Source organism: Nesoenas mayeri (genome assembly GCF_963082525.1).
Source record: "Nesoenas mayeri genome assembly, chromosome: 4".
Classification (NCBI taxonomy): Eukaryota; Metazoa; Chordata; class Aves; order Columbiformes; family Columbidae; genus Nesoenas; species Nesoenas mayeri.
The window spans coordinates 77818581-77839611 of NC_137540.1; the positions used below are offsets into that span (position 1 = coordinate 77818581).

The following is a 21031-nucleotide window of genomic DNA, read 5'->3' on the forward strand; positions in this document are numbered from 1 at the left end:
CCCCATCCAGGGAGGGGACCAGGGACCCCAGCCGCTCAGGGGCTGCTATCCCGGCGCAGGACGGAGCCATGAGCCCTGAGAGAGGCAGCGCCAGCCTATGGGGGTGGAGTTTATTCTGGGGGGGCTCTGTGCCTCCCCTGCACCTGAGAAAGACAAGCAGCGCAGGCAGCTGCCCGCACTGCACCAGCCTTAATAGTCCTCGGCCATGGCCAGCACCACCAGCGCGGTCCAGCCGGCGAAGGGCCGGCAGCCGTGGCCGCGGCCGGTGCTGTCGCTGTAGTGCTCCCACAGGAAGCCGCTGTCCCGATGCTGCTGGTACACGTTGCTCACCAGGTTGTGCCGCAGCTCCCGGTACAGCTCGGCAGCCCGCTCCCGCTGCGGCCCCTCGGCCGCGGCGTAGCCGTGCAGCGCCCGCAGCGCCAGGTAGTTGATGTTGACCCAGATGTGGCCGCGCCAGTACGGCGGGTCGTGCTCGGTGTTGCGCTGCAGGTAGAAGGGGCTGTCGCGCGCCAGTGAGCGCAGCCCGAACGGCGTCCAGAGCTGCCGCTCGCTGCGCATGGCGTCCAGCAGCGCCGGCAGCCGCGGCGAGTCGGGGCGCAGCAGCTGCAGCAGCAGCGGGAAGAGGCTGACGTAGCCCAGGGCCCCCACGAACCGCGGCCGCGGCGGCTCCCGCACCTCCCGCAGCAGCTGGGGCGCCGGGGGGGGCTGTCCCGGCGCCGCGGGCGCCGCCGTCCGCCAGCGCAGCCCCACGGCCGCGCTGTGGTTGCCGTAGTCGGCGAAGGCGCCCAGCTCCGGCGCCCAGTGCAGCTCGTCCAGCAGCGCATTGTCGCTCAGCGCCCGCTCGGCCTCGCGGTACGGCCCGGCCGGCTCGCCCAGGCGCTCGGCCAGCGCCGCCAGCACGCGGGCGCCCAGCGCCATCCAGCAGCGCAGGTCCAGGTGCCGCTCCTGGGGCGAGGGGTGCGAGGCGCGCGGGTAATCGTCCAGCCCCGACGCCAGCGTCTTGGGGTTGAGGAAGCGCTCGTGCTGCGCGTCGCGCCCGCGCCAGCGGAAGGTGAGCGGCAGCGGCCCGGCCTGCGTGCGGTTGAGCCAGTCGTACCAGGCGCGCAGGCGCGGGAAGAGGCGGCGCAGGAAGGGCTGGGGGGCGTCGGGCAGCAGCCGCTCCAGCGCCAGCAGCAGCGAGGGCGGGTTGGCCACCTCGCTGTGCTGCAGCACGAACTCGGGCGGCACTTTGGCCCGCGCCTCCTCGCCCAGGATCTGCTCTCGCGGGATCCAGCCCTCGGCGTTCATCAGGTCCAGCCAGTGCGCCACGATGTCCCGGCTCAGCGCCGGCGCCCAGCGGCCCAGCAGCAGCTGGTGAAAGCCCTCGTCCCACAGGAACCCGCGCGGGAAGAAGGAGCGGGACGGGACGGCGGTGAAGAGCGCGGCCTCGGGGCCGGGCACCGGCTGCTCCTGCCCCGGCACCTGCACCAGCGAGCGCCCGTGGAAGTAGCCGACGCCGCCCAGCAGCTCGCTGAGCGCGGCCTGGGCGAAGCGCTGCTGCGGGGGCGCGAAGCCCTTGCGCCCCAGCCCAAACGTCTCCTCGAAGCGCCGCTTGAACGCGGCCGCGTGCCGCGAGAGCTCCGCCGACAGCACCCGCCCCGCCAGGCGCCCGGGCCGGCCCGCCGCCGCGCTGCCCGACTCGAACGTCACCTCCAGCGTCCCCGGCGGCTCCAGCGTCACCTGGTGCAGCAGCAGCCGCCCGCGGGAGGGGTCCCCCGGCGGCCCCCGGACGGCGTCCACGGCGAAGAAGCGGCGGCGCTGCTGCCCCGGCGCAGAGAAGACGAAGCGGCTGCTCAGGCTGCTCCGCACCAGCTCGGTCAGGCGGTGCAGCCCCGGGCTGGCCGCGTCCAGGTAGTTGTAGCTGTGAATGGAGACAGAACGTCAGGGGAAAGGGGGCGTTGGGGACAAGGGGACAGAGGGGACACGGAGACAAAGGGGACACTTCAGCAAAGCACCTGGCGTGTTTGGGGTCCTCCCCGCCCTCCGCCGTGGGTGGGAGGAAGGTGAGGGTGAAGCTCCCCAGCTCCTCCGTTGTCCCCGTCACGGCCGTCAGCCGCGTTCCGTTCTCCAGCTGCGGCTGCAGCGTCCCCTGCCCGTCCGTGGCCACGTAGAAGAAGAGGGACAGGAGGGGGACGGGGCCGCCCGCGCTCTGCGGAGGGAGAGCGGCGGCGGTGAGAACGGCCCCGCCGCGCGGCTCCCCGGCACGCCCCGTGCTCACCTCGGTCCGCGCGGTGACGCGCCAGCTCCAGTCCCCGCCGTGCTCCCCTCCGGGCCGCTTCACGAACTCGGTTCTCAGGACCAGCCCCCCGTCTCGAATCTCCTGCACCCCGAAGTTCTCCCCGTCGTGCATGAGCCAGCCGTAGCGCTCCAGCCCGTCGCTCTGCTCGCAGCCGTGCCGCAGCTGCCCGCCCTGCTGCAGCCACATCAGCCCTGCGCACCGCGGCACGGGGGTCAGCCCCGGGGGACGGGGGTCAGCCCCGGCAGAACGGGGGTCAGCCCGGAGGGACGGGGGGTCAGCCTCGGTGGGATAGGGGGTCAGCCCCGGCAGAACGGGGGTCAGCCCTGGCAGAACGGGGGTCAGCCCCGGTGGGACAGGGGTCAGCCCGGAGGGATGGGGGGTCAGCCCCAGCAGAACGGGGGTCAGCCCGGGCAGAACGGGGGGTCAGCCCCGGCGGGACGGGGGTCAGCCCGGAGGGACGGGGGGTCAGCCCCAGAGGGACTGGGGGTCAGCCCCGGCAGAACGGGCGGTCAGCCCCGGCAGAACGGAGGGTCAGCCCCGGCAGAACGGGGGGTCAGCCCCGGCGGGACGGGCAGCGCGGCGCCCCCGGCCCCGCTCCTCACCGGTAACGAGCGCCCGAGGGCTGCGCGTCTTCATCCCGAAGTAGACGTGCGGGCGGTAGGTGCCCCAGAAGAGCCGCGGCGCGGCGCGCGGGCCGGCGGAGCCGGGGGGCAGCGCGGGGGCCGCGGGGTGCGGGGTGACCAGCCGGGCGGCCGCGCTCCAGCGGCTCCACTCGGCCGCGGCCGCCGCCAGGCCCAGCGCCAGCGCCGCCGCCGCGCCCGCCAGCAGCGCCGCGCGGCCCCGGCCCGGCCCCCGCGGCCGCTCCCGCTCCCGCCGCGCCCCGCGCTCCCGGGGCCGCTCCCGGGGCCCGTCCCCGCCGCGCCGCCGCCGCTCGCCCGCCATGGCCCGTCGCGCCCTTGCGTCATCACGGCGCGACGGACAGAGCGGCGCGGGCTGGGTGACGGCGCCCCCTCGTGGCGCGGAGGAGGAACAGCACGGCCGGGCCTCTAGCGCCCGCCCCGCCCCGAGCCCGCCCCGCCCCGAGCGCGCCCCGCCCCGAGCGCGCCCCGCCCCGCGCCCGCCCCGTTCCGCCCCGAGCCCGCCCCGCCCCGAGCCCGCCCCGTTCCGCCCCGAGCCCGCCCCGCCCCGAGCCCGCCCCGTTCCACCCCGAGCCCGCCCCGCCCCGAGCCCGCCCCGTTCCGCCCCGCCCCGCCCCGAGCCCGCCCGGCCCCGCCCCGCCCCGCCCCGCCCCGAGCGCGCCCCGAGCCCGCCCCGCCCCGCCCCGCCCCGAGCGCGCCCCGCGGGGACACGGAGCCCCCGGTGCCCCCAACACACACAGCGGGCTCAGCGCGCCCCTGGAAACCGCTTTATTGTGTCCCTTGGCCGGCCCCACGGCCGGGAGGGCGTCCCGGGCACAAGCCAGAGGCCGGGGGGGCCGCCCCACGGCGGGACTCGGCCCCCCCACGGCCGGCAGCGCCCGGGCAGCCCCGTCACTGCTTCACCCGGCCCCCGTCGCCCTCGCTCACGAAGCGTTTGCGGCCCCTGCGGAGGAGGATGAAGAGGGGATGGAGGGGCCACGGGGTCCCCCCTTTGGCGGGGGATGGAGGGGCTGGGGTCCCTCATTTGGTGGGGGATGGAGGGGACGTGGGGTCCCCCTTTTGGCGGGGGATGGAGGGGCCGGGGTCCCCCCTGTGGAGGGGGATGGAGGGGCCGGGTCTCCCGCGCCAGTACCTGGCAGGACAAGCGTCCCGCAGCGCGCGGGTGACGACGCCGCGCTCGCAGCACCGCTCCAGCAGCCGCTCCAGCAGCCCGTGCGCCCGCGGCACGTCCAGGCTGATGTCCCCCAGCTCCTCGTACACGCGCCGGAAGCCCTGGGGGGGACGCGGTGTCACCCCGGGGGGCGCGCGCCCCACCCCCCGCGGCCCCACGCTCACCCGGTCCATCTGGTCCAGTGTCAGCAGCCCCGACTCCCACAGCACCTTCAGCAGCGTCACCATCTCCTCCAGGGGTCCCGAGCCCTCCAGCACCAGCAGCACCGCCTGCGGCACCGGCGTCACCGCGGCCGCCGGGACCCCCTGGCCCCCCAGCCCCCGGCCCCCGGCCCCCGGCCCCACCTCATACACCAGCTCGTGGTGGAAATGAGGCACCTCCAGCTCCCGCAGACACTGCTCGGCCTCCGACACCTCCCCGGACAGCAGGTACTCGCGCAGCAGCAGGTTCATCTGGGGACATGGGACAGCGGGCTGCAGGGACAGCGGGGGCAGCGTGGGGACATGGGGACAGTGGGCTGCGGGGACAGCGGGGAAAGCATGGGGACAGTGGGGACACCGGAGTGCGGGGACACGCCGGGGCAGCGTGGGGACAGTGGGGACGCTGGGCTGCAGGGACTCGAGGGGGCAGCAGGGACAGCATGGGGACATGGGGACATCGGGCTGTGGGGACAGCAGGGAAAGCATGGGGACAGTGGGGACACTGGGCTGAGGGGACACATGGGGCACAGCATGGGGACACGGGCACACAGCACTGCAGGGACATGTAGGGCGCACAGGGGGACAGTGTGGGGACACAGCGGGGGGACAGCTGGGGTGGGGGGTCACAGGGAGAGCCGGGGGTCACCACTGCCCGGGGTGAGCATGGGGATGTGTGGGGACACCGCTGGGGTCACGTCCAGAGGGACGTGGCAGGGGACACCCAGGAGACGTCTGGAGGCGGGGGGGCAGGGATGAGGGACGGAGCAGGGGGTGCGGTGACAGGGCTGGGGGACACAGTGACGCCGCGGGGGGACACAGTGGCAGGACCAAGGGATGTGGTGACAGGACGGGGGACACGGGGAGAGGACCAGGGGATGCAGTGCCAGGATGGGGGACACGGTGACAGGACGGGGGACGCGGGGACAGGACCAGGGAACGCGGTGACGGGACGGGGGACACGGTGACAGGATGGGGGACATGGGGACAGGACCAGGGAACGCGGTGATAGGATGGGGGACGCGGTGATGGGAATGCGGATGCAGTGATGGGACGGGGGACGCGAGGACAGGACAGGGGACGCGGTGAGGGGCCGGGGCGCGGCGCTGACCTCCTTGACGAGGTGCTTGACGGGGCGCTGGCCGCCCCCCGCGCCCCAGACGCTGTCCAGCCGGCTGACGTCGCGCTCGACGCGGAGCAGGACGGCGGCGCGGTCCAGGGCGGCCCTGCGGGACGGGGGTGAGGGGCTGCGGGGGCGCGGGGGGCGCGGGGGGGGCGGCGCTCACCTGGCGTGCTGGCAGCCCACGCGCCCCCTGTAGCGCTCCAGGAAGTCCCGCGGCAGCGCCTGGTCGGCCACCGCGCGCGCCATGAACTGGCCCAGCATCTGCGGACACGGCGTCAGCCCGGGACCCGGCGCGGCCACAGCGCCCCAGCGCGCCCGTGTCCCCCCGTGGCACGGCACGGCCCCCAGCGCAGCCATGGGCCCCCGGAGCTTCCCCAGCGCGCCCGTGTCCCCCCGTGGCACGGCACGGCCCCCAGCGCAGCCATGGGCCCCCGGAGCTTCCCCAGCGCGCCCGTGTCCCCCCGTGGCACGGCACGGCCCCCAGCGCAGCCATGGGCCCCCGGAGCATCCCCAGTGCACCCGTGTCCCCCCGTGGCACGGCACAGCCCCCAGCGCAGCCATGGGCCCCCGGAGCATCCCCAGTGCGCCCGTGTCCCCCCGTGGCACGGCACGGCCCCCAGCGCAGCCATGGGCCCCCGGAGCTTCCCCAGCGTGACCGTGTCCCCCCGGCACACCGATGACCCCCTCATCAGCCCCTGGCATGGCCGCAGGCCCCCAGCAAGGTGTGTCCCCCCAGAGCCATGGCCCCCCATGTCGCCCTCTGGCACAGCCATGACCCCCCCAGAGCAGCCATGGCCCCCCATGTCGCCCCCTGGCACAGCCATGGCCCCCGGCACAGCCAATGGCCCCCCATGTCACCCCCTGGCACAGCCATGGCGCCCGGCACAGCGTGTCCCCCAGAGTGTCCCCAGCACGGCCGTGTCCCCCACTGTCCCTGTCCCCCTGCGCACCTGCGGGGCCTCGGGGGTGTCGAGGATGAGGTCGGGCAGGTCGCGCAGCATCTTGTCGAAGGCCCAGGCGATGTCCTCGGGGGCCAGCGCGCGGGCCACCAGCTCGGCCAGCAGGCGGGAGGTCAGCTCGCGGTGACTGGCCTTGCCCTCCAGCGCCAGGGCCACCGCCAGCGCCGGCACCGCCGCGCGCCGCGCGCCCAGGTTCAGCCCCCGCAGCAGCTCCTGCGCCCGCGTAACCGTCACCCCGGCCCGGGAACCCCTCCTGCCCCGCAGAGCTCCCCCCGCCACGCGGCGCTCAGCGCCCCCCAAGGGACCCCTCCCCATCCCCAAGGGTCACCGGGATGCCTGTCCCCAGGGGACCCCTCCCCCACCCAGCCCACCCTGTTACTGAGGGTGCTGGTCCCTGAGGGCCCCCGCGCAGCCCCCACGCACCACGACCTCGCGGGTGTCCCCGTGCTCGAAGTACTCCAGCACCATGGGCTGCACGTTCTTCTCCAGCTCCCCCTCCTCCAGCTCGGGCACCACGGTGGCGTAAACCGTGTCCCCCTGCGGGGACAGGACGACGTCACCCGCTGTGCCGCTGCCGGGCCCCGCGGGGGCGGGGGGCTCGGGGGCCGTACCTGAGCCGCCTCGTCATAGTTGGGGTCGCGGGCGTCGGGCTCCTGGTCGCCGTAGACCACGCCGGGGGCGCCCCACACGCCCTTGCCCCCCGCGCCGCCTGCGCCGGGCACACGGGGGAGCGGGGGCTCGGCCCGGGGTCCCCAGGGAGCCCCCCGGGGGGACTGAGCCTGTGGCTCTGGGACGGGTCCCAGCGCCACGGGGGATGCGGAGTGATGGAGCTTCATGGGGTGCCCATGGGGGGGACAGGAGGGTCCCAGCCAGTGGAGGGGACAGGAGGGTCCCAGTCTGAGCCCCCTGGGGGACACAGGAAGGTCCCAACCCCAGGAGGATTCAGGAGGGGACTGATGGAGCTTTATGGGGTCCCCGTGGAGGGGACACAAGGGTCCCAGCCTCATGGAGGGGACAGGAGGGTCCCAGCCCCACAGGGACACCAGAGCCATGGGGACACAGGAGGGTCCCAGCCCCACAGGGACACCAGAGGCGTGGGGACACAGGAGGGTCCCAGCCCCACAGGGACACCAGAGGCGTGGGGACACAGGAGGGTCCCAGCCCCACAGGGACATGAGAGCCATGGGGACCCAGGAGGGTCCCAGCCCCACAGGGGCGCTGCCCCCACCGCAGCCCCTCACCTTTCTTGGGGAGCCCGCGGCCCTTGCCGGAGCGGGAGCGGCGGTCGTGGGCCCGGCCCCTGGGGCTGCCGGGCTCGGGGCCAGGCTCGCCGCCCTCGCCCAGCGACTCGCGCGCCGCGTCCCGGGCCGACGTGCGCCGCAGCCGCCGCTTGGCCTTGGCCCTCAGCCGCGCCTCGTGCAGCAGCTTCTCCTGGGGGGTCCAGGCGCGGGGACCCCCGGCCCCCAGCAGCTCCTCGTCCCCGTCCTCCTCCTCCTCCGCGCCCACCGCGCCGGGGCCCTGCGCACCGGGCACGGGGACGTGACACGGCCTCCCCGGGACCCCCGGTGTGTGCCCCTGATCCCCCTGGGGTCCCCCGGGACCCCCACTGTGTGCCCCTGACCTCACTGGGACCCCCATGGGAACCCAGCGTGCACCCCTGGACCCCAGCAGGACCCCCATGTACCCCCTGACCCACCCCAGGACACCCATGGGAACCCAGCGTGCACCCCTGACCCTACTGGGACCCCCATGGGAACCCAGCGTGCACCCCTGACCCACCCCAGGACCCCCATTGGAACACACCATTTACCCCTGACCTCCCTGAGGTCTCCCAGGACCCCCACTGTGTGCCCCTGACCTCACTGGGACCCCCATGGGACCCAGCGTGTGCCCCTGATCCCCCTGGGGTCCCCTAGGACACCCACTGTGTGCCCTTGACCTCCCTGGGACCCCCATGGGAACCCAGTGTGCACCCCTGGACCCCAGCAGGACCCCCATGTACCCTCTGACCCACCCCAGGACCCCCATGGGAACCCAGCGTGCACCCCTGACCCCACTGGGACCCCCATGTGCCCCCTGACCCACGCCCCTGCACCCCCATTGGAACACACCATGTACCCCTGACCTCCCCGGGACCCCATGGAAAACCCACCGTGCACCCCCAGCCTCTGCCGGGACACCCGGGGACCCCTTCCAAGTGCCCCCCAGCCTCTCCCAGCACCCCCACGGGACCCACCATGCACCCCCAGCCTCCTCTGAGACCCCCATGTACCCCCTGGCTCCCCCCAGGATTCCTATAGGACCCCAACCACACACCCCTGGCACCCCCAGCCTCTCCCTGAGACCCCACCATGCACCTCCAGGCCCCCCATGTACCCCCAAACCCCCATAGGAACCCCACCATGCACCCCGACCTCCCCGCCACCCCCTGAGACCCCCCCCCAAAGCGACCCCCAGCTCCCCCTGGGACCCCCAGCCCCCCCGTTTCCCGCCGCTGCCGCCCCCGCCCCGCAGCACCGATCCCAACCGGGGCTCCATCCCCGGTAACGGGGCTGGGGGGGCACTCGGTGCCGGCACTTGCCGTGGCCAAGAGGCCGCGCTCGGCGGGGGGGGCGGCGGCGGACGCGGCCATAGCGGGCGGCAGCGGGGACCGCGGTTCGACTCCGCCCCGCGGCGGAAGTGACCGGGGGTATCGGCATCATGGGAACCGTAGTCACAACGGGGACACCGGTGGCCCCCGAGCCCCGAGCCCGGGTCGACGGGGCTTCGGGAGCGGCCGTTCGGCCGCTCCCGAAGCCCCGTCGACCCGGGCTCGGGAGCCATGGACAGATATGGGGACGGACATGGGGACACCGGTTTTATTGGCTCAGGTTTCGGGGCTCCCCACGCACGGCAAACCGGGGACGCGCCAGCGGCGGGCGCGGTGCAGCCGTAGCGCCAGCCATTGCTGCTGGCTGGGTGACAGATAGGGCTCTGGGGACAGGTAGGACTCGGGGACACCGCGCTGCGGTTGTGATGGCGCCTCGGCAGCGGGAGGGGACAACGCGGGGGTCCCCGGTGAGGGGGGCTCCAGGGCGTCCAGGGTGCCCAGGTGTGGGTCCGGGGGGTGGGCGCCGTGGTCTGAGCCTAGGGGGGAAAATGGGGGTCAGAGGGGTGGACACGTAGCTGTGATGGGGATCCTGGATGTTCCCCCCCCCGAGACGCAGATGTTGTCACCACCACGCTGTCCCCAACACCCGCTGACACGGCCAGTGTGGCCGTGGAGCCACAGAACCACACAGGGTTTGGGTCCCAGCCCCCAGCGCCCCCTCTGCCATGACAGGGACATCGTCCCACCCCCAGTGCCCCCTGCCACGACAGGGACATCTTCACCAGCTCAGGGTGCTCAGAGCCCGTCCAGCCTGCCCTGGGATGTCTAGGGATGGTTCATCCACCACCTCTCTGGGAACCTGCGCCAGTGTTTCTCATAATGAAGAAGTTATTCCTCACGTCCAGCCTAAATCTCCCTCCTTTAGTCTAAAACCATCACCCTTGTCCTGTCACAACAGGCCCTGCTCCAAACTCTGTCCCCATCTTTCTTATCGTCCCCTTTTAAGCACTGAAAGGTGCACTAAAGTCTCTTCCCTTCCCTTCCCTTCCCTTCCCTTCCCTTCCCTTCCCTTCCCTTCCCTTCCCTTCTCTCTTCTTTTCTCTCTTCTCTTCTCTTCTCTTCTCTTCCCTTCTTCTCTTGTCTCTTCTTTTCTCTCTTCTCTTCTCTTCTCTTCTCTTCTCTTCTCTTCCCTTCCCTTCTTCTCTTGTCTCTTCTTTTCTCTCTTCTGTTCTCTTCTCTTCTCTTCCCTTCCCTTCTTCTCTTGTCTCTTCTTTTCTCTCTTCTCTTCTCTTCTCTTCTCTTCTCTTCTCTTCTCTTCTCTTCTCTTCCTCTTCTCTTCTCTTCTGTTCTCTTCTCTTCTCTTCTCTCTTCTCTTCTTTTCTCCTCCTCTCCTCTCCTCTCTTCTCCTCTCCTCTCCTCTCCTCTCCTCTCCTCTCCTCTCCTCTCCTCTCCTCTCCTCTCCTCTCCTCTCCTCTCCTCTCCTCTCCTCTCCCTCTCCCTCTCCCTCTCCCTCTCCCTCTCCCTCTCCCTCTCCTCTGCTCTCCCCTGTCCCAGCAGAGCTGTTCCAGCCTCGGGTCACTCTGGGGCTGCTCTGGCCCCTCTCAGCAGCTCCATGTGTGTCTGTGCTGAGGACCCCGAGCTGGCCCAGCACTGCAGGGGGTCTCACAGAGCGGGGCAGAGGGGTAGGATCCCCCAAACCTGCTGCCCACGCTGCGGGTGACGCAGCCAGGACACGGGTGGGTTCTGGGCTGTGGGTGCACACGGCCGGGTCACATCTTATTTTTCACCCCCCCACCCCATGTTCTTTTTCTCAGGGCTGCTCTCTGTCCCTCCATCCCCAGCCCGGACTGACAGCAGGGGCTGCCCCGGCCCCGCAGCAGGACACTGTCACCCCTGTGCCACCCCGTCCCGTCCCGTTGTGACTCACAGCAGCGGCGCAGGGAGTGCCACGGCCGGGGGGCCGCGCCGGCCGCCCCCCCGGGCTGCTGCAGCAGGCAGAGGATGGCGCCGTCCATCTGCTGGAAGACGCGCAGGGCGAGCAGGGACTGCCGCGTCTCGGGGGCCAGCCCGTAGCGCTCCGAGCCCAGCAGCTCCCGCACCAGCTCGAAGTCCTGCCGCAGCTGCAGCGCTCCCTGCAGGCTGGGGCAGCGGCACGGCTCAGCGCGGCCCCCCGGCGCCGCCGCGCCCCCCCGGCCCCCGGCCTACCTGAACTTGATGCGCTGGGCCAGGATGTGGTCCATCCAGGCCTCCAGGAAGGCCGTGGTCACCCGGGCCAGCGCGGGCGCCTGCGCGTCGCGGGGCAGCAGCTGCGCGACCTGCAGCACCTGCCCCAGCACCGCCTGCGCCGCCGCCGCCGCGTACGCGCTGGGGGAGCTGGGCACGTCTGCGGACAGCGGCTCGGTTCAGCCCGGCGCAGGGACCCCGGCCCTGCCCCCGCAGCGCGGCACCGCGGCAGCGCGACCCACCGGCGCGGAGGCCGACCCTCCAGTGCTTGCCCAGCGGCATGGTCTGCCCGAAGATCTCCGCCGACATGCGCTTGCAGTCGCTGGAGAACATCTTCAGCACGTCCCCCGCGAACAGCTGCGCAGAGCGGGACAGCGCGCTGGCACGACGGACCCGCGGCACCCGGCGGCTCCCCGGCGCGCCCAGCTGCGGCGGAACCACCATGGCGCGGCGCGGCACAGCACAGCTCGGCACGGCATGGCATGGCCATACCTGGATGCTGGCAGCCGTGGAGCGGATCTGCCGGCACAGCTGGTGTTCCAGGGGGGACGGAGCAGGGGGCAGGGGGGTGTCCCCAGGCTCTGGGAAGGTCCCGCTCACCAGCACCACCAGCCGGTCTGTCTCTGTCTGCAGCAGCTGGGGGGATGAGGGGTGAGAGGAGCCCTGCCCAGCCCCCAGCCCCACAGCCAGGCCCACAGCCAGCTATGCAAATAGCCCCCAGCCAGCCCCCAGCCCCACAGCCAGCCCACAGCCCCACAGCCCCTCAGCCAGCCCTACAGCCAGCCATGCAAACACCCCACAGCCAGCCCCCAGCCCCACAGCCCCCCAGCCAGCCCCACAGCCAGCCATGCAAACACCCCACAGCCAGCCCCCAGCCAGCCCTGCAACCAGCCCCAGCCCCACAGCCAGCCCCACAGCCAGCCCCCAGCCCCACAGCCAGCCCACAGCCAGGCCCACAGCCAGCCCACAGCCCTACGGCCAGACCCACAACCAGCCCCCAACCCCACAGCCAGATCTACAGCCAGTCCCTGCCCCACAGCCAGTCCCAGCCCCATGACCAGCCCCAGCCCCATGAGCAGCCCCAGCCCCATGAGCAGCCCCAGCCCCACACCGCAGCCCGGCCCCGGGTACCTGCAGGTCCCCCTGGGTGACGAGCAGGAACTGCGGCACGGCCCAGGCCGCCAGGTGCCGGCAGGCGCTGCCCATCAGCCAGGTGCAGGCGGCGTGCGCCGTGGCCAGGCAGCAGCCCAGCACCTGCAGCCGCGGGCAGGGGGGGCGGCCTGGGGACAGGGGTGTCACGGCAGCGGGGGCGGCACCCGGGGGGGCGGGTCAGCGCGGAGGTGCCCCCGCGGCGCCACTCACCGTGCGGGCAGGCGGGCAGAGGCCGCAGGCAGCGCAGGGCGAAGGCCAGGGCCGGGTAGAGCCGCTGCAGGCACCGCGCCGTGCGGCTGCACACCGCCGCCGGCACCGGCTCCCCTGAGCACTTGTCGGACAGAGCCGAGCCCAGAGCGCGGGCGAAGTCTAGGGGGCACCGGTCAGCGGCCCTGTGCCACTGACCCGTAACCTGCACCCCGTTCCCCGCACCCCACACCCTGAACCCCCCGCCCCACACCTGCGTCCCGCAGCCCCCGCCCCGTCCCCACCCCCGTCCCCAGCCGGTACCTCTGTCCCAGCCGCGGAGGACGCTCCGGCACAGCAGGCGCAGGCAGAGCCGCCCCAGCTCCTCCTGGCACTCCCGGGGCGCGGGGGCTGCAGGGCAGGGGTGAGGCCAGCGCACCCCATGGTGGCGCCGGCGGCTCCCAGGGAGCTGCTCGGTGCCGCCGCCACCCGGTGCCCCCCCGGCCCCCACCTACCCTGGGCGAGCGCCCGGCTCAGCTCCAACGCCGCGGCCGTGCCCGTCCCATGGTGCGGCAGCCCCAGGCGCTGCCCCAGCGCGGTGCCGGCGGCCGCCCAGAGCAGCGGGCGGTACCGCGCGTGCAGGGCCGCGGCCGCCAGCGCGTGGGAGGCGTCCAGCCAGCGCACCGACTTCCAGCCCGCGGGGCTCGCTGCGGTGACCGTGCCCGGCCCGGCTGCCCGCGGCTCGGGCGGCTCGGGGGTCCCCGCCGCTGGCCCCTCCTGCGGGGGCTCGTGGAGGACGTGGTGCCATAGGCTGTCGGCCGAGGCCACCAGCGCCCCCAGCACGAGGCCCATCAGCTCCTCGTCATCCCGGCACAGCGCCCGCAGCTCCCCGGCGAGGCCCGGTGGCTCCTCCCACCCGGAGGGTCCCACGTCCGCTGCCGGCGCGGTCCCGCGCTCCGGGGGCCAGGGCACCACGGCGTCCTCCCAGCAGACGTGTTCCGCCCCGGCACCCCCGTCCCGCGGCTGCAGGAGGGGCCGGAGCCGCTCGGCCGCCAGCCGGCCCCGCTCGGCCGCCAGGACCCCCAGCACCCTGGCTGCCGAGAAGACGTGGGAGCCGTCCCCGGTGGTGCCGTGGCAGCCGGTGATGCCGGCGATACCCAGCTCCAGCGCCAGGTCACCCAGAACCTGGTTGTAGATCTCCAGGCCCTGGAAGAGGTCGGAGAGCAGCGCCGGGGCGGGGGCGCCGGCCCGTGCCAGCCCCCGCAGCCGCACCTCGGCATGGCGCTGAGCCAGCCGCGCGGCGTGCAGCGCCAGCACCAGCAGCGCCCGCCGCATGTGCGCCACCGACTCGTGGCGCCGCAGCAGCAGTGGCCGCAGCCAGGGGTCACCGCGCATCCGCCGCCGCAGCGCGCTCCAGTGCCTGGCGTGGGTCTGCAGCTCCTGGCACAGCCCCCGCAGCGGCTGCGCGGCCCCCGGCGGCTCCGGCTGCTCCGGCAGGGCCAGGAGCCGGCGGAGGAAGGCGGAGGAGGCCTGCAGCCGGCGGGCGTAGTCGCGGGCCAGGCGCAGGAGGTGCCGGTGCCGCAGCAGGGCGTGCAGGGCGGCCCCGCGCTCGGCCACGCGTGGGCGCACAGGGTGGCGGGAGAAGGCGCCGCCGTCGCCGGGCTGGGGCCGCACGTGGCCGCGGAAGGTCTCGGTGCGGGGATCCTCCCAGATGCAGAGGCAGCGGCGCAGCCCCGGGAAGCTCAGCTCCAGCAGCGCCGGGAGGGCCGGCGCCTCCTCCTTCTCCTCGTCCTCGTCCTCGTCGTCGCTGCCGTCGCCGCGCTGGCGGGGCCGCAGGGGCAGCAGGCGCCGCAGGCCGGGGCTGACACAGCTGCGCAGCTTGGCCTCCGCCTTCTGCAGCGAGCGCGCCAGCCCGCCCAGGGAGCCGCTGCCTGCGGGGCAGGACCCGCGCTGGGGGGGACACCGGGACGGCCCGGCCCTGCCCGGCAGCTGGGGGGCGCAGCGGGACAGCCCCACCGCCCGCAGCCACCCCGGCCCTGCCCGGCAGCTGGGGGGCGCAGCGGGACAGCCCCACCGCCCGCGGCCGCCCCGGCCCTGCCCGGCAGCTGGGGGGCGCAGCAGGACAGCCCCACCGCCTGCGGCCGCCCCGGCCCTGCCAGCGCCGCTGCTGAGACCCCCACGGGCACCCGGGAGCCCACAGCCCTGCTGGGCACGGGGCCCGTTCCAGGGGCTGCTCCTGCTCCTGGCAGCTCAGGTACGTGCCACACGTTAATGACATCAACGTGCAACAGGTGTCACCTGTCCTGCCCCTGCGAACCTGCGCCCCTCAGGAGCCGCACCCCAGCGGGGCTGCCCTTCCAGCCCCCGGCTGCCGCGGGGCTGTGTCGATGGGCGGATCAGCCCACCGGTGCCGTCCCAGAGACCCCCGGAGCCGGTCCCTCCACCCGGTTCCGCCGCCCCGGGCAGCCCCTCACCTGGCTCGGTGTGCTCCCCGCGGGCAGCCCCATCGCTCGGGCCGGGCAGGGCCGGCCGGGCCGTGAGGAGCAGCAGGACGAGGCCGCTCAAACCGGCGCCGTCACCTTCGTCCACCTGCGACAGGTCAGACCCGCGGGGAAGGGGCGGGGCTGCCGGCCCAGGAGGCGGGGCATCCCGCCCAGTCCCCGCCCCCTCCGCGCTAACCCCGCCCCTCGCCGCCGCCAGCGCGGAGTCTCGCCTCCAGAGCCACGCCCCCACCAGGCCACGCCCCCTCCGCGGCGGCGGGGGCCGTTGTCAAGGAGACGCCGAGAGCGGCCTCGACCCCCGTGCCGGGAATGGCGGCTCCCGGCCGGGCGGAGGCAGCGAGCCCAAGGCCTGGCCGCTGTCCGCGGGTTGAATCTCCTCGCCCGTTCGAGGCCTCACCTGCTGGCAGGGCTCCCCGCCGCGACGCTCAGGGCTGCCGTCCTCCATGCTGGGCCATCCCCGGGGGCGGCGGGAGGAAATAGGCTTAGGCCGCGCCTGCGCTAATCCGGAGGAACGGGCAGCACTGACTCGCTGGGGGGCAGCGCCGCGGTGCCCGGCGCAGGCGAGGTCCTGAGCAGCGCGACGCGGCCGGGCCCGCGGCTTGAGGGAAGGCGGGAACGGCGAGAGGGCGCGCGGAGCCCCGGCGCTGCTTGGTACGGGCCTCACGGGCCGCCGTCCTGCCCACACCCAGCATGGCGGCCGGGCAGCCTCATCCGGCACATGCCCCACTTCCGTCCCGCGCTCCCGCGCCGTGCCCCACTTCCGGCGCGGGCGGCGGGTGCCAGGGCGATGCGGGGCGCGGGCGGGACGCGGGACTCGCCCTGGGCGGGCGCGGCGGCGCTCAGGGCCGGGGCCGCCCCCGCCGCCTGCCCCTGGGGCTGCGCGCCGGGCCCCGGCGGCTGGAGCGGCGGTACGGGGCGGGGGCTCCGGGGAGCGGGACCGGGAGGTCCCGGGGCGGCGGGGCCGGGGGTGCCCGCGGGGCCGGGGCTCGGCGGGGCGGGGCCAGCGCGGCCCCAGCGCCGCGTTTCGGTTTCGTTTCCGCCGGCTCAGCGGCGGCTCCGCTCCCCGCAGCGCCGTTCTGCCCCCGGCACCGCCCGCCCGGCGCCGCCCGCGGCCCGCGCGCCCGCCCGCAGGTACGGGGGTTCGGGGCGCTCGGGGGGCGGCGGGGCCGGGCGGGGCCGGGCGGGGCGCGGCTGCAGCCCCGGGCGCCCGCGGGGGGCAGCGCCGCCTCCCCCGGGCCGGTGCCGCCGCTCCAGCTGCCGGTGCCGCCGCAGGCCGGGTCCCGCCCGGGAAAGCCCAGCGCGGCGGGGGACGTGTCCGAGCCCTGGGACCCCTCCGGTGAGTGGGGGGAGTTACCGCGCGGGGAGGCGGCTGGCGGCACCGGTGCTCGGGAGCTGCCGGTAACGGCCCCGGTTCTCCCCGCGCAGACCTGGGCTTCTGGTACAGCCCCCGGCTGGAGCCGCCCGGCGAGGATGAGGACGAGGAGCAGTGGGTCGACTTCAGGCACCACTGGGACATCTCCAGCGACGACAGCGACAGCCCCTTCAACTTCTGCGCCTTCGAGAAGTCGCTGCTGCTGGAGGAGCCGCCCGCCCGCCCGCCCAGCGCGCTGGAGGTGAAGATGAGCAGGCTGCCCGCGCCCTGGGGACACCGGCTCACGGCCGAGGTGAGGGGCCCTGCGGCCCTGCTCCCGCGGTGCGCCCTGCTCCCGGTGCGCCCTGCTCAGCCGCGGTGCGCCCTGCTCAGCCGCGGTGCGCCCTGCTCGGCCGCGGTGCGCCCTGCTCCCAGTGCGCCCTGCTCGGCCGCGGTGCGCCCTGCTCGGCCGCGGTGCGCCCTGCTCCCAGTGCGCCCTGCTCAGCCGCGGTGCGCCCTGCTCAGCCGCGGTGCGCCCTGCTCGGCCGCAGTGCACCCTGCTCCCAGTGCACCCTGCTCGGCCGTGTCACGTCCTCCAGCCCCTCCTGTCCTCCCAGCCCTGGGGGCGCTGGGCGCTGGCAGTGCTGCCGGGGCTGCCGACGCTGCTGTCGCCACACCCGCGGCGGTCCCGCCGTCCGCACGCGGCGCAGTGCAGGTACCGGCACTCATGGCGTTGCTCCCCCAGGAAGCGGACAGGAACGCGCGGGAGCTGGTGGCGGAGGAGGAGCGGGTGAAGAGGAAGGCGGAGAAGAAGAAACTGAAGAAGAAGGTGATTGTGTCCCGCAGGAGCGGCCCTGCCCGCCTGCAGCGTGCCCGCAGCTCCTCTCCCTGAGCCCGGCTGTGTCCCAGGGCCCTGGGCTGCGCTCCTGCCCGGCGTGGCTGCGGCTGGGGCTCCGCGCTGCTCTGCCGGGCGCCGGCTCACAGCTCGCTCTGCTTTCCAGAAGCAGAAAGACCGGAAGAAACAAGAAAAATTGGGACAAGAGCTGCAAAGCCAGGGGGAGGCCGAGCCGGTGGGTGCCCGTGCCCGCTTCGAGCCCGACCGCGGGAGGCGGCTGCCGGAGCTGCCGGAGCTGCCGGAGCTGCCGTCTCACCGCCGCCGTCTCCTTCCAGAGCTCCTTGCTCCCCAGCAGCACCGCGGGCCCTGCGCACCCCCAGAGCAGCAACGCTGAGGAGGGGGAGGCCCCGCTGGGCCCCAGCCCCTCCCTGTGCCCTGGGGACAGCGCGGAGTCCTCGGGCGAGGAGCACGGAGGCTGCGGGGCCGGGGCCGAGCAGATGGAGGTGAGGGTCCCGGCGCAGGTCTGCGCTGCGGGGGGGGCCGGGGCTCTGAGCCCTCACCACCCTGCGCTCGGCCTCCCCAGGACGAGCTGGACCTGAGCTGCACCTTCGTGTGCAAAGCGCGGCAGAAAGCGGGCGTGAGGCTGCCGGTGCCCGGGAAGGAGAAGCCGCCAAGGAAGCAGGATGCGGAGCCGGCCAAGAGGGCACCGGGGAAGGTGGGTTGGGGTCCTGGGGAGGGACCTGCCCCCCCAGTGCAGGTCTCACTGCCCCCCTGCCTGAGCCCCTGCTGCCCCCCCTGCCTGAGCCCCTGCTGCCCCCCCTGCCTGAGCCCCTGCTGCCCCTGCCCGCCCCACAGGCAGCTGAGCCCACGCCCGTGGCCCCGGACGCCGACGCGGTGCAGCAGAGCCTGGTTCTTGCAGGTCAGTGCCTCGGCCCCCCGGCAGTGAGAGGAGGGGGGTGGGCTTGGGGGCTGCGCCGGGCCCCTCGCCATCGCTGATTGTCACCGGCCTTGGTGGCCCCAGGCTGGCCCCGAGGTGCCTTTCCCTGGTGACCGGGTGACGGTGGAGCCGCAGTCGGCCCCGTGGCCCCGCTCCCCTCTGCCGCGGCTCCGCTCCGCAGCCGGGGGGGGTCGGCAGCGGGCCGTGTTGTCCCCCCAGCCCGCGGCACCGAGGCTGCGCAGCAGGGCCGGTTCGCCGAGGCGGTGACGGCGTTCAGCGAGGCCGTGCGGCTGAACCCCCGGGAGCACCGGTGAGCGGCGTGGCTGGGGAGCGCCCCGGGGGCTCCACGTCCCGGCTGTGCCCGCGGCGACCCCCCCGTCCCCACAGGCTCTTTGGGAACCGCTCCTACTGCTACGAGAAGCTGCAGCGCTACGAGGAGGCGCTCGGGGACGCGACGGCGGCTCTGCGGCTGCAGCCCGGCTGGCCCAAAGGCCTCTTCCGCAAGGGCAAGGCGCTGCGGGGGCTGCAGGTACCGCGAATGGGGGGCTGGCAGGGGCTGTGGGGTGGACTAGAGCATGGGGCTGTGGGGTGTCAGTGGGGCTGGCTGTGGCGCTGTGGGGTGCCGGGGCGCTGTGGGTGTCAGTGGGGCTGGCCGTGGGGCTGTGGGGTGTCAGTGGGGCTGGCCATGGGGCTGTGGGGTGTCAGTGGGGCTGGCTGTGGGGTGCCAGGGCGCTGTGGGTGTCAGTGGGGCTGGCTGTGGGTGTCAGTGGGGCTGGCTGTGGGGCTGTGGGGTGTCAGTGGGGCTGGCTGTGGGTGTCAGTGGGGCTGGCCGTGGGGTGTCAGTGGGGCTGGCCGTGGGGCTGGGGGTGCCGGGGGCCGTGCAGGCAGCGGGACTCGGCTCCTCTCCCCAGCGCTACGCCGAGGCCGCCGGCGCCTTCGAGGAGCTGCTGCGCCGGGACGGGGCCAACGCGGAGGCGGTCGCCCAGCTCTCGGCCTGCCGGGCGCTCCTGCCGGTGAGTCCCCGGCGCGCTCCTCCCCCGCTGGCACCCCACGGGGCCTGACCTCCTGTCCCCCCACAGCAGAACGGCCCCCGTGGCTGGAGCAGCCCAGGGGGGGTCCCCGCGTCCCCGCCCCTGCTGGAGGCTGGAGAGCCGTCCCCGCTGCCTCCCTCCGGTAAGGGGCCTCGGTGCCGGTTTTGCTTTGGAGCTGTGGGCAGAGCTGGCAGCAGGGGGGAGTGTGGGAGCTGGGCTGTGGTCTCGGGGGGCGCTGGGCTGGGGGTGGCCATTGTGGGGGCTGCGCCGGCCCCCAGAGCCACCTGAGCCCGTCCCCATCTCTCGGCAGGAGAACGCGCGAGCAGGAGCTGCCAGGACCAGGACACGAGTGGCCTCGGGAGCTGCAGGAGCCAGGGCCGAGCTGTGACCCCCCAGCCACTGCCCCCCACCCACCCTGCCAGGTACAGCTGGAGCCGGCAGTGCCGGGGTGGCCCCCTGCCCCCTGGGACGCTGCCGGGGCGGCCCCCTGCCCCCCTGGGACGCTGCCGGGGCTCACTGGGGGCGCTGGGCGGGAGGGGGTGGATCCCAGAGCTCCTGGCGGCTGGGCGTGCTCAGGGTGGCGTGGGACAGGCCGGCTGCTGGTGCCACTGGTGCGGTTCTGCAGGGACTGCTATCCCCTCTGGGTGGGGAACGTCACTGCCAGGATCAGTGAGAAAGCTCTGCAGGGCTCCTTCGGCCGGTGAGCACGCCCCCGCAGCCCCCCAGCCTGTACCTGTCCCGCCCCGCGTCACCTTCCCGCTGTCCTGCAGCCCTGTGCCTGCCCCGTTCCCTGGTGCTCCTGGCCTGGGGGGCAAACCCTGTGAGGGGAGCACAGGGGAGCCTCTGGGATGGGTGCTGACACCCCCGCAGGTTTGGGGAGATTCGGTCCCTGCGGCTGCTGCCGGAGCGGCGCTGCGCTTTCCTCAACTACGCGCACAAGGAGGCGGCAGAAGCGGCGTACGCAGCCATGCAGGTGAGCGGGGGCGCCCTGACCCCCCAGCTCCGGGGCGGGGGGCGCTGGGGGGTGTCTGTCCTGGGCACGGCCCCTGCTGTCCCTCCCCCTGGGGCAGCGCTGCCCCTGCTGTCCCTCCCCCTGGGGCAGCTCGGTCCCTGCTGTCCCTCCCCCTGGGGCAGCTCGGTCCCTGCTGTCCCTCCCCCTGGGGCAGCGCTGCCAGCTCCCCCTGCCCTCCTGTCCCCAGGACGCGGAGCTGGAGGGCAGCCGGCTGGTGCTGCAGCTCAAGCACCCCTCCCACGCCACCCCGGCCCCCCGCCGGCACCCCCAGCCCTGTGGCAAGGTGGGTGCCCCCCCCGGGGGGCTCCTGTAGCCAGAGGGGCTTGGAGCTCCCCGCAACACCGCGGCTCCCAGTGCCCGAGCCAGCGCCTGCGTGTGCCTTTCCCTCTGTGGGCAGCGGGACCTACCCACCCGGGACCTGCCCCCCCGCTGCCTCTAGTGCCTGTGCCTTGCGGGGCTGCCCTGGGGGCTGTGCTGGGCTCACCTGCCTGGGGCCACAAGGGTCCCGTGGGGCTGGGGGAGTCTGTGACCCCTCAGAGCTCCTCAAACTACTGCTGGGGGGGCTGTGCCCCTCAGCCCCTTCGTGGATTTGTACCTCATTTGGGGTTTTAATAAAACTGAGAGCCAGTGGTGGCTGTCTGTCCGTCCCATCCCTCCCCTCCATCCCTCTCCATCCCTCTCCATTCCTCCTCCTCTTCTGCGGGGCCGGGGGCTCCTTCCCACGCCGGGGCGGGTTTTGTCTCTGGGACCGACTCTGTGCCCCTGAGACGCCCGGCGCAGCCGTTGAGCTCCGTTACAGCTCCCGGTGCCGAGCCGGCCCCGCCGGGGCTCCGGTAGGTCGGTGCCA

General features: G+C 74.2%; 4 protein-coding genes across 5 annotated transcripts; 1 reads left to right on the top strand and 3 right to left on the bottom strand.

Moving 5' to 3' along the window:
- Positions 1-111: 111 nt before the first annotated feature.
- MOGS (mannosyl-oligosaccharide glucosidase) lies at positions 112-3220 on the bottom strand (the record flags this gene model as incomplete). 2 transcript variants are annotated; one of them, XM_080344346.1, is made up of 4 exons in its annotated part: positions 112-1900; positions 1995-2188; positions 2258-2469; positions 2881-3220. In XM_080344346.1, the coding sequence occupies 4 exons, from the start codon at positions 3218-3220 to the stop codon at positions 190-192; spliced, it is 2457 nt and encodes an 818-aa protein (XP_080200472.1). In that variant the 3' UTR covers positions 112-189. The 2 variants fall into 2 exon arrangements, with proteins under 2 accessions (XP_080200472.1, XP_080200471.1); XM_080344345.1 differs by having other exon boundaries at positions 1995-2469.
- Positions 3221-3676: 456 nt separating this feature from the next.
- On the bottom strand, positions 3677-9189 carry LOC308040074 (programmed cell death protein 4-like; the record flags this gene model as incomplete). Its single annotated transcript, XM_080343884.1, has 11 exons — positions 3677-3859; positions 4049-4188; positions 4252-4356; positions 4432-4539; positions 5396-5510; positions 5571-5668; positions 6358-6579; positions 6790-6903; positions 6978-7075; positions 7608-7884; positions 8944-9189. 11 exons carry the CDS (start codon positions 9187-9189, stop codon positions 3808-3810), a joined length of 1575 nt encoding a protein of 524 aa, XP_080200010.1. The 3' UTR covers positions 3677-3807.
- A 43-nt stretch (positions 9190-9232) lies between these two features.
- Positions 9233-15738, bottom strand: CCDC142 (coiled-coil domain containing 142; the record flags this gene model as incomplete). Its single annotated transcript, XM_080343885.1, has 11 exons — positions 15416-15738; positions 14992-15106; positions 13033-14448; positions 12842-12928; positions 12542-12700; positions 12311-12459; positions 11672-11815; positions 11422-11536; positions 11162-11339; positions 10884-11095; positions 9233-9492 (listed from the first exon to the last, which is right to left on the bottom strand). The coding sequence occupies exons 1-11, from the start codon at positions 15461-15463 to the stop codon at positions 9233-9235; spliced, it is 2883 nt and encodes a 960-aa protein (XP_080200011.1). The 5' UTR covers positions 15464-15738.
- Positions 15739-15805: 67 nt separating this feature from the next.
- TTC31 (tetratricopeptide repeat domain 31) lies at positions 15806-20627 on the top strand (the record flags this gene model as incomplete). The annotated part of the gene is made up of 17 exons (XM_080343886.1): positions 15806-15933; positions 16023-16149; positions 16291-16354; positions 16444-16682; positions 17115-17198; positions 17371-17439; positions 17540-17707; positions 17788-17919; positions 18060-18123; positions 18361-18451; positions 18529-18670; positions 19053-19154; positions 19221-19314; positions 19483-19594; positions 19798-19872; positions 20043-20145; positions 20372-20627. 17 exons carry the CDS (start codon positions 15806-15808, stop codon positions 20495-20497), a joined length of 1920 nt encoding a protein of 639 aa, XP_080200012.1. The 3' UTR covers positions 20498-20627.
- Between the last annotated feature and the right edge of the window lie 404 nt (positions 20628-21031).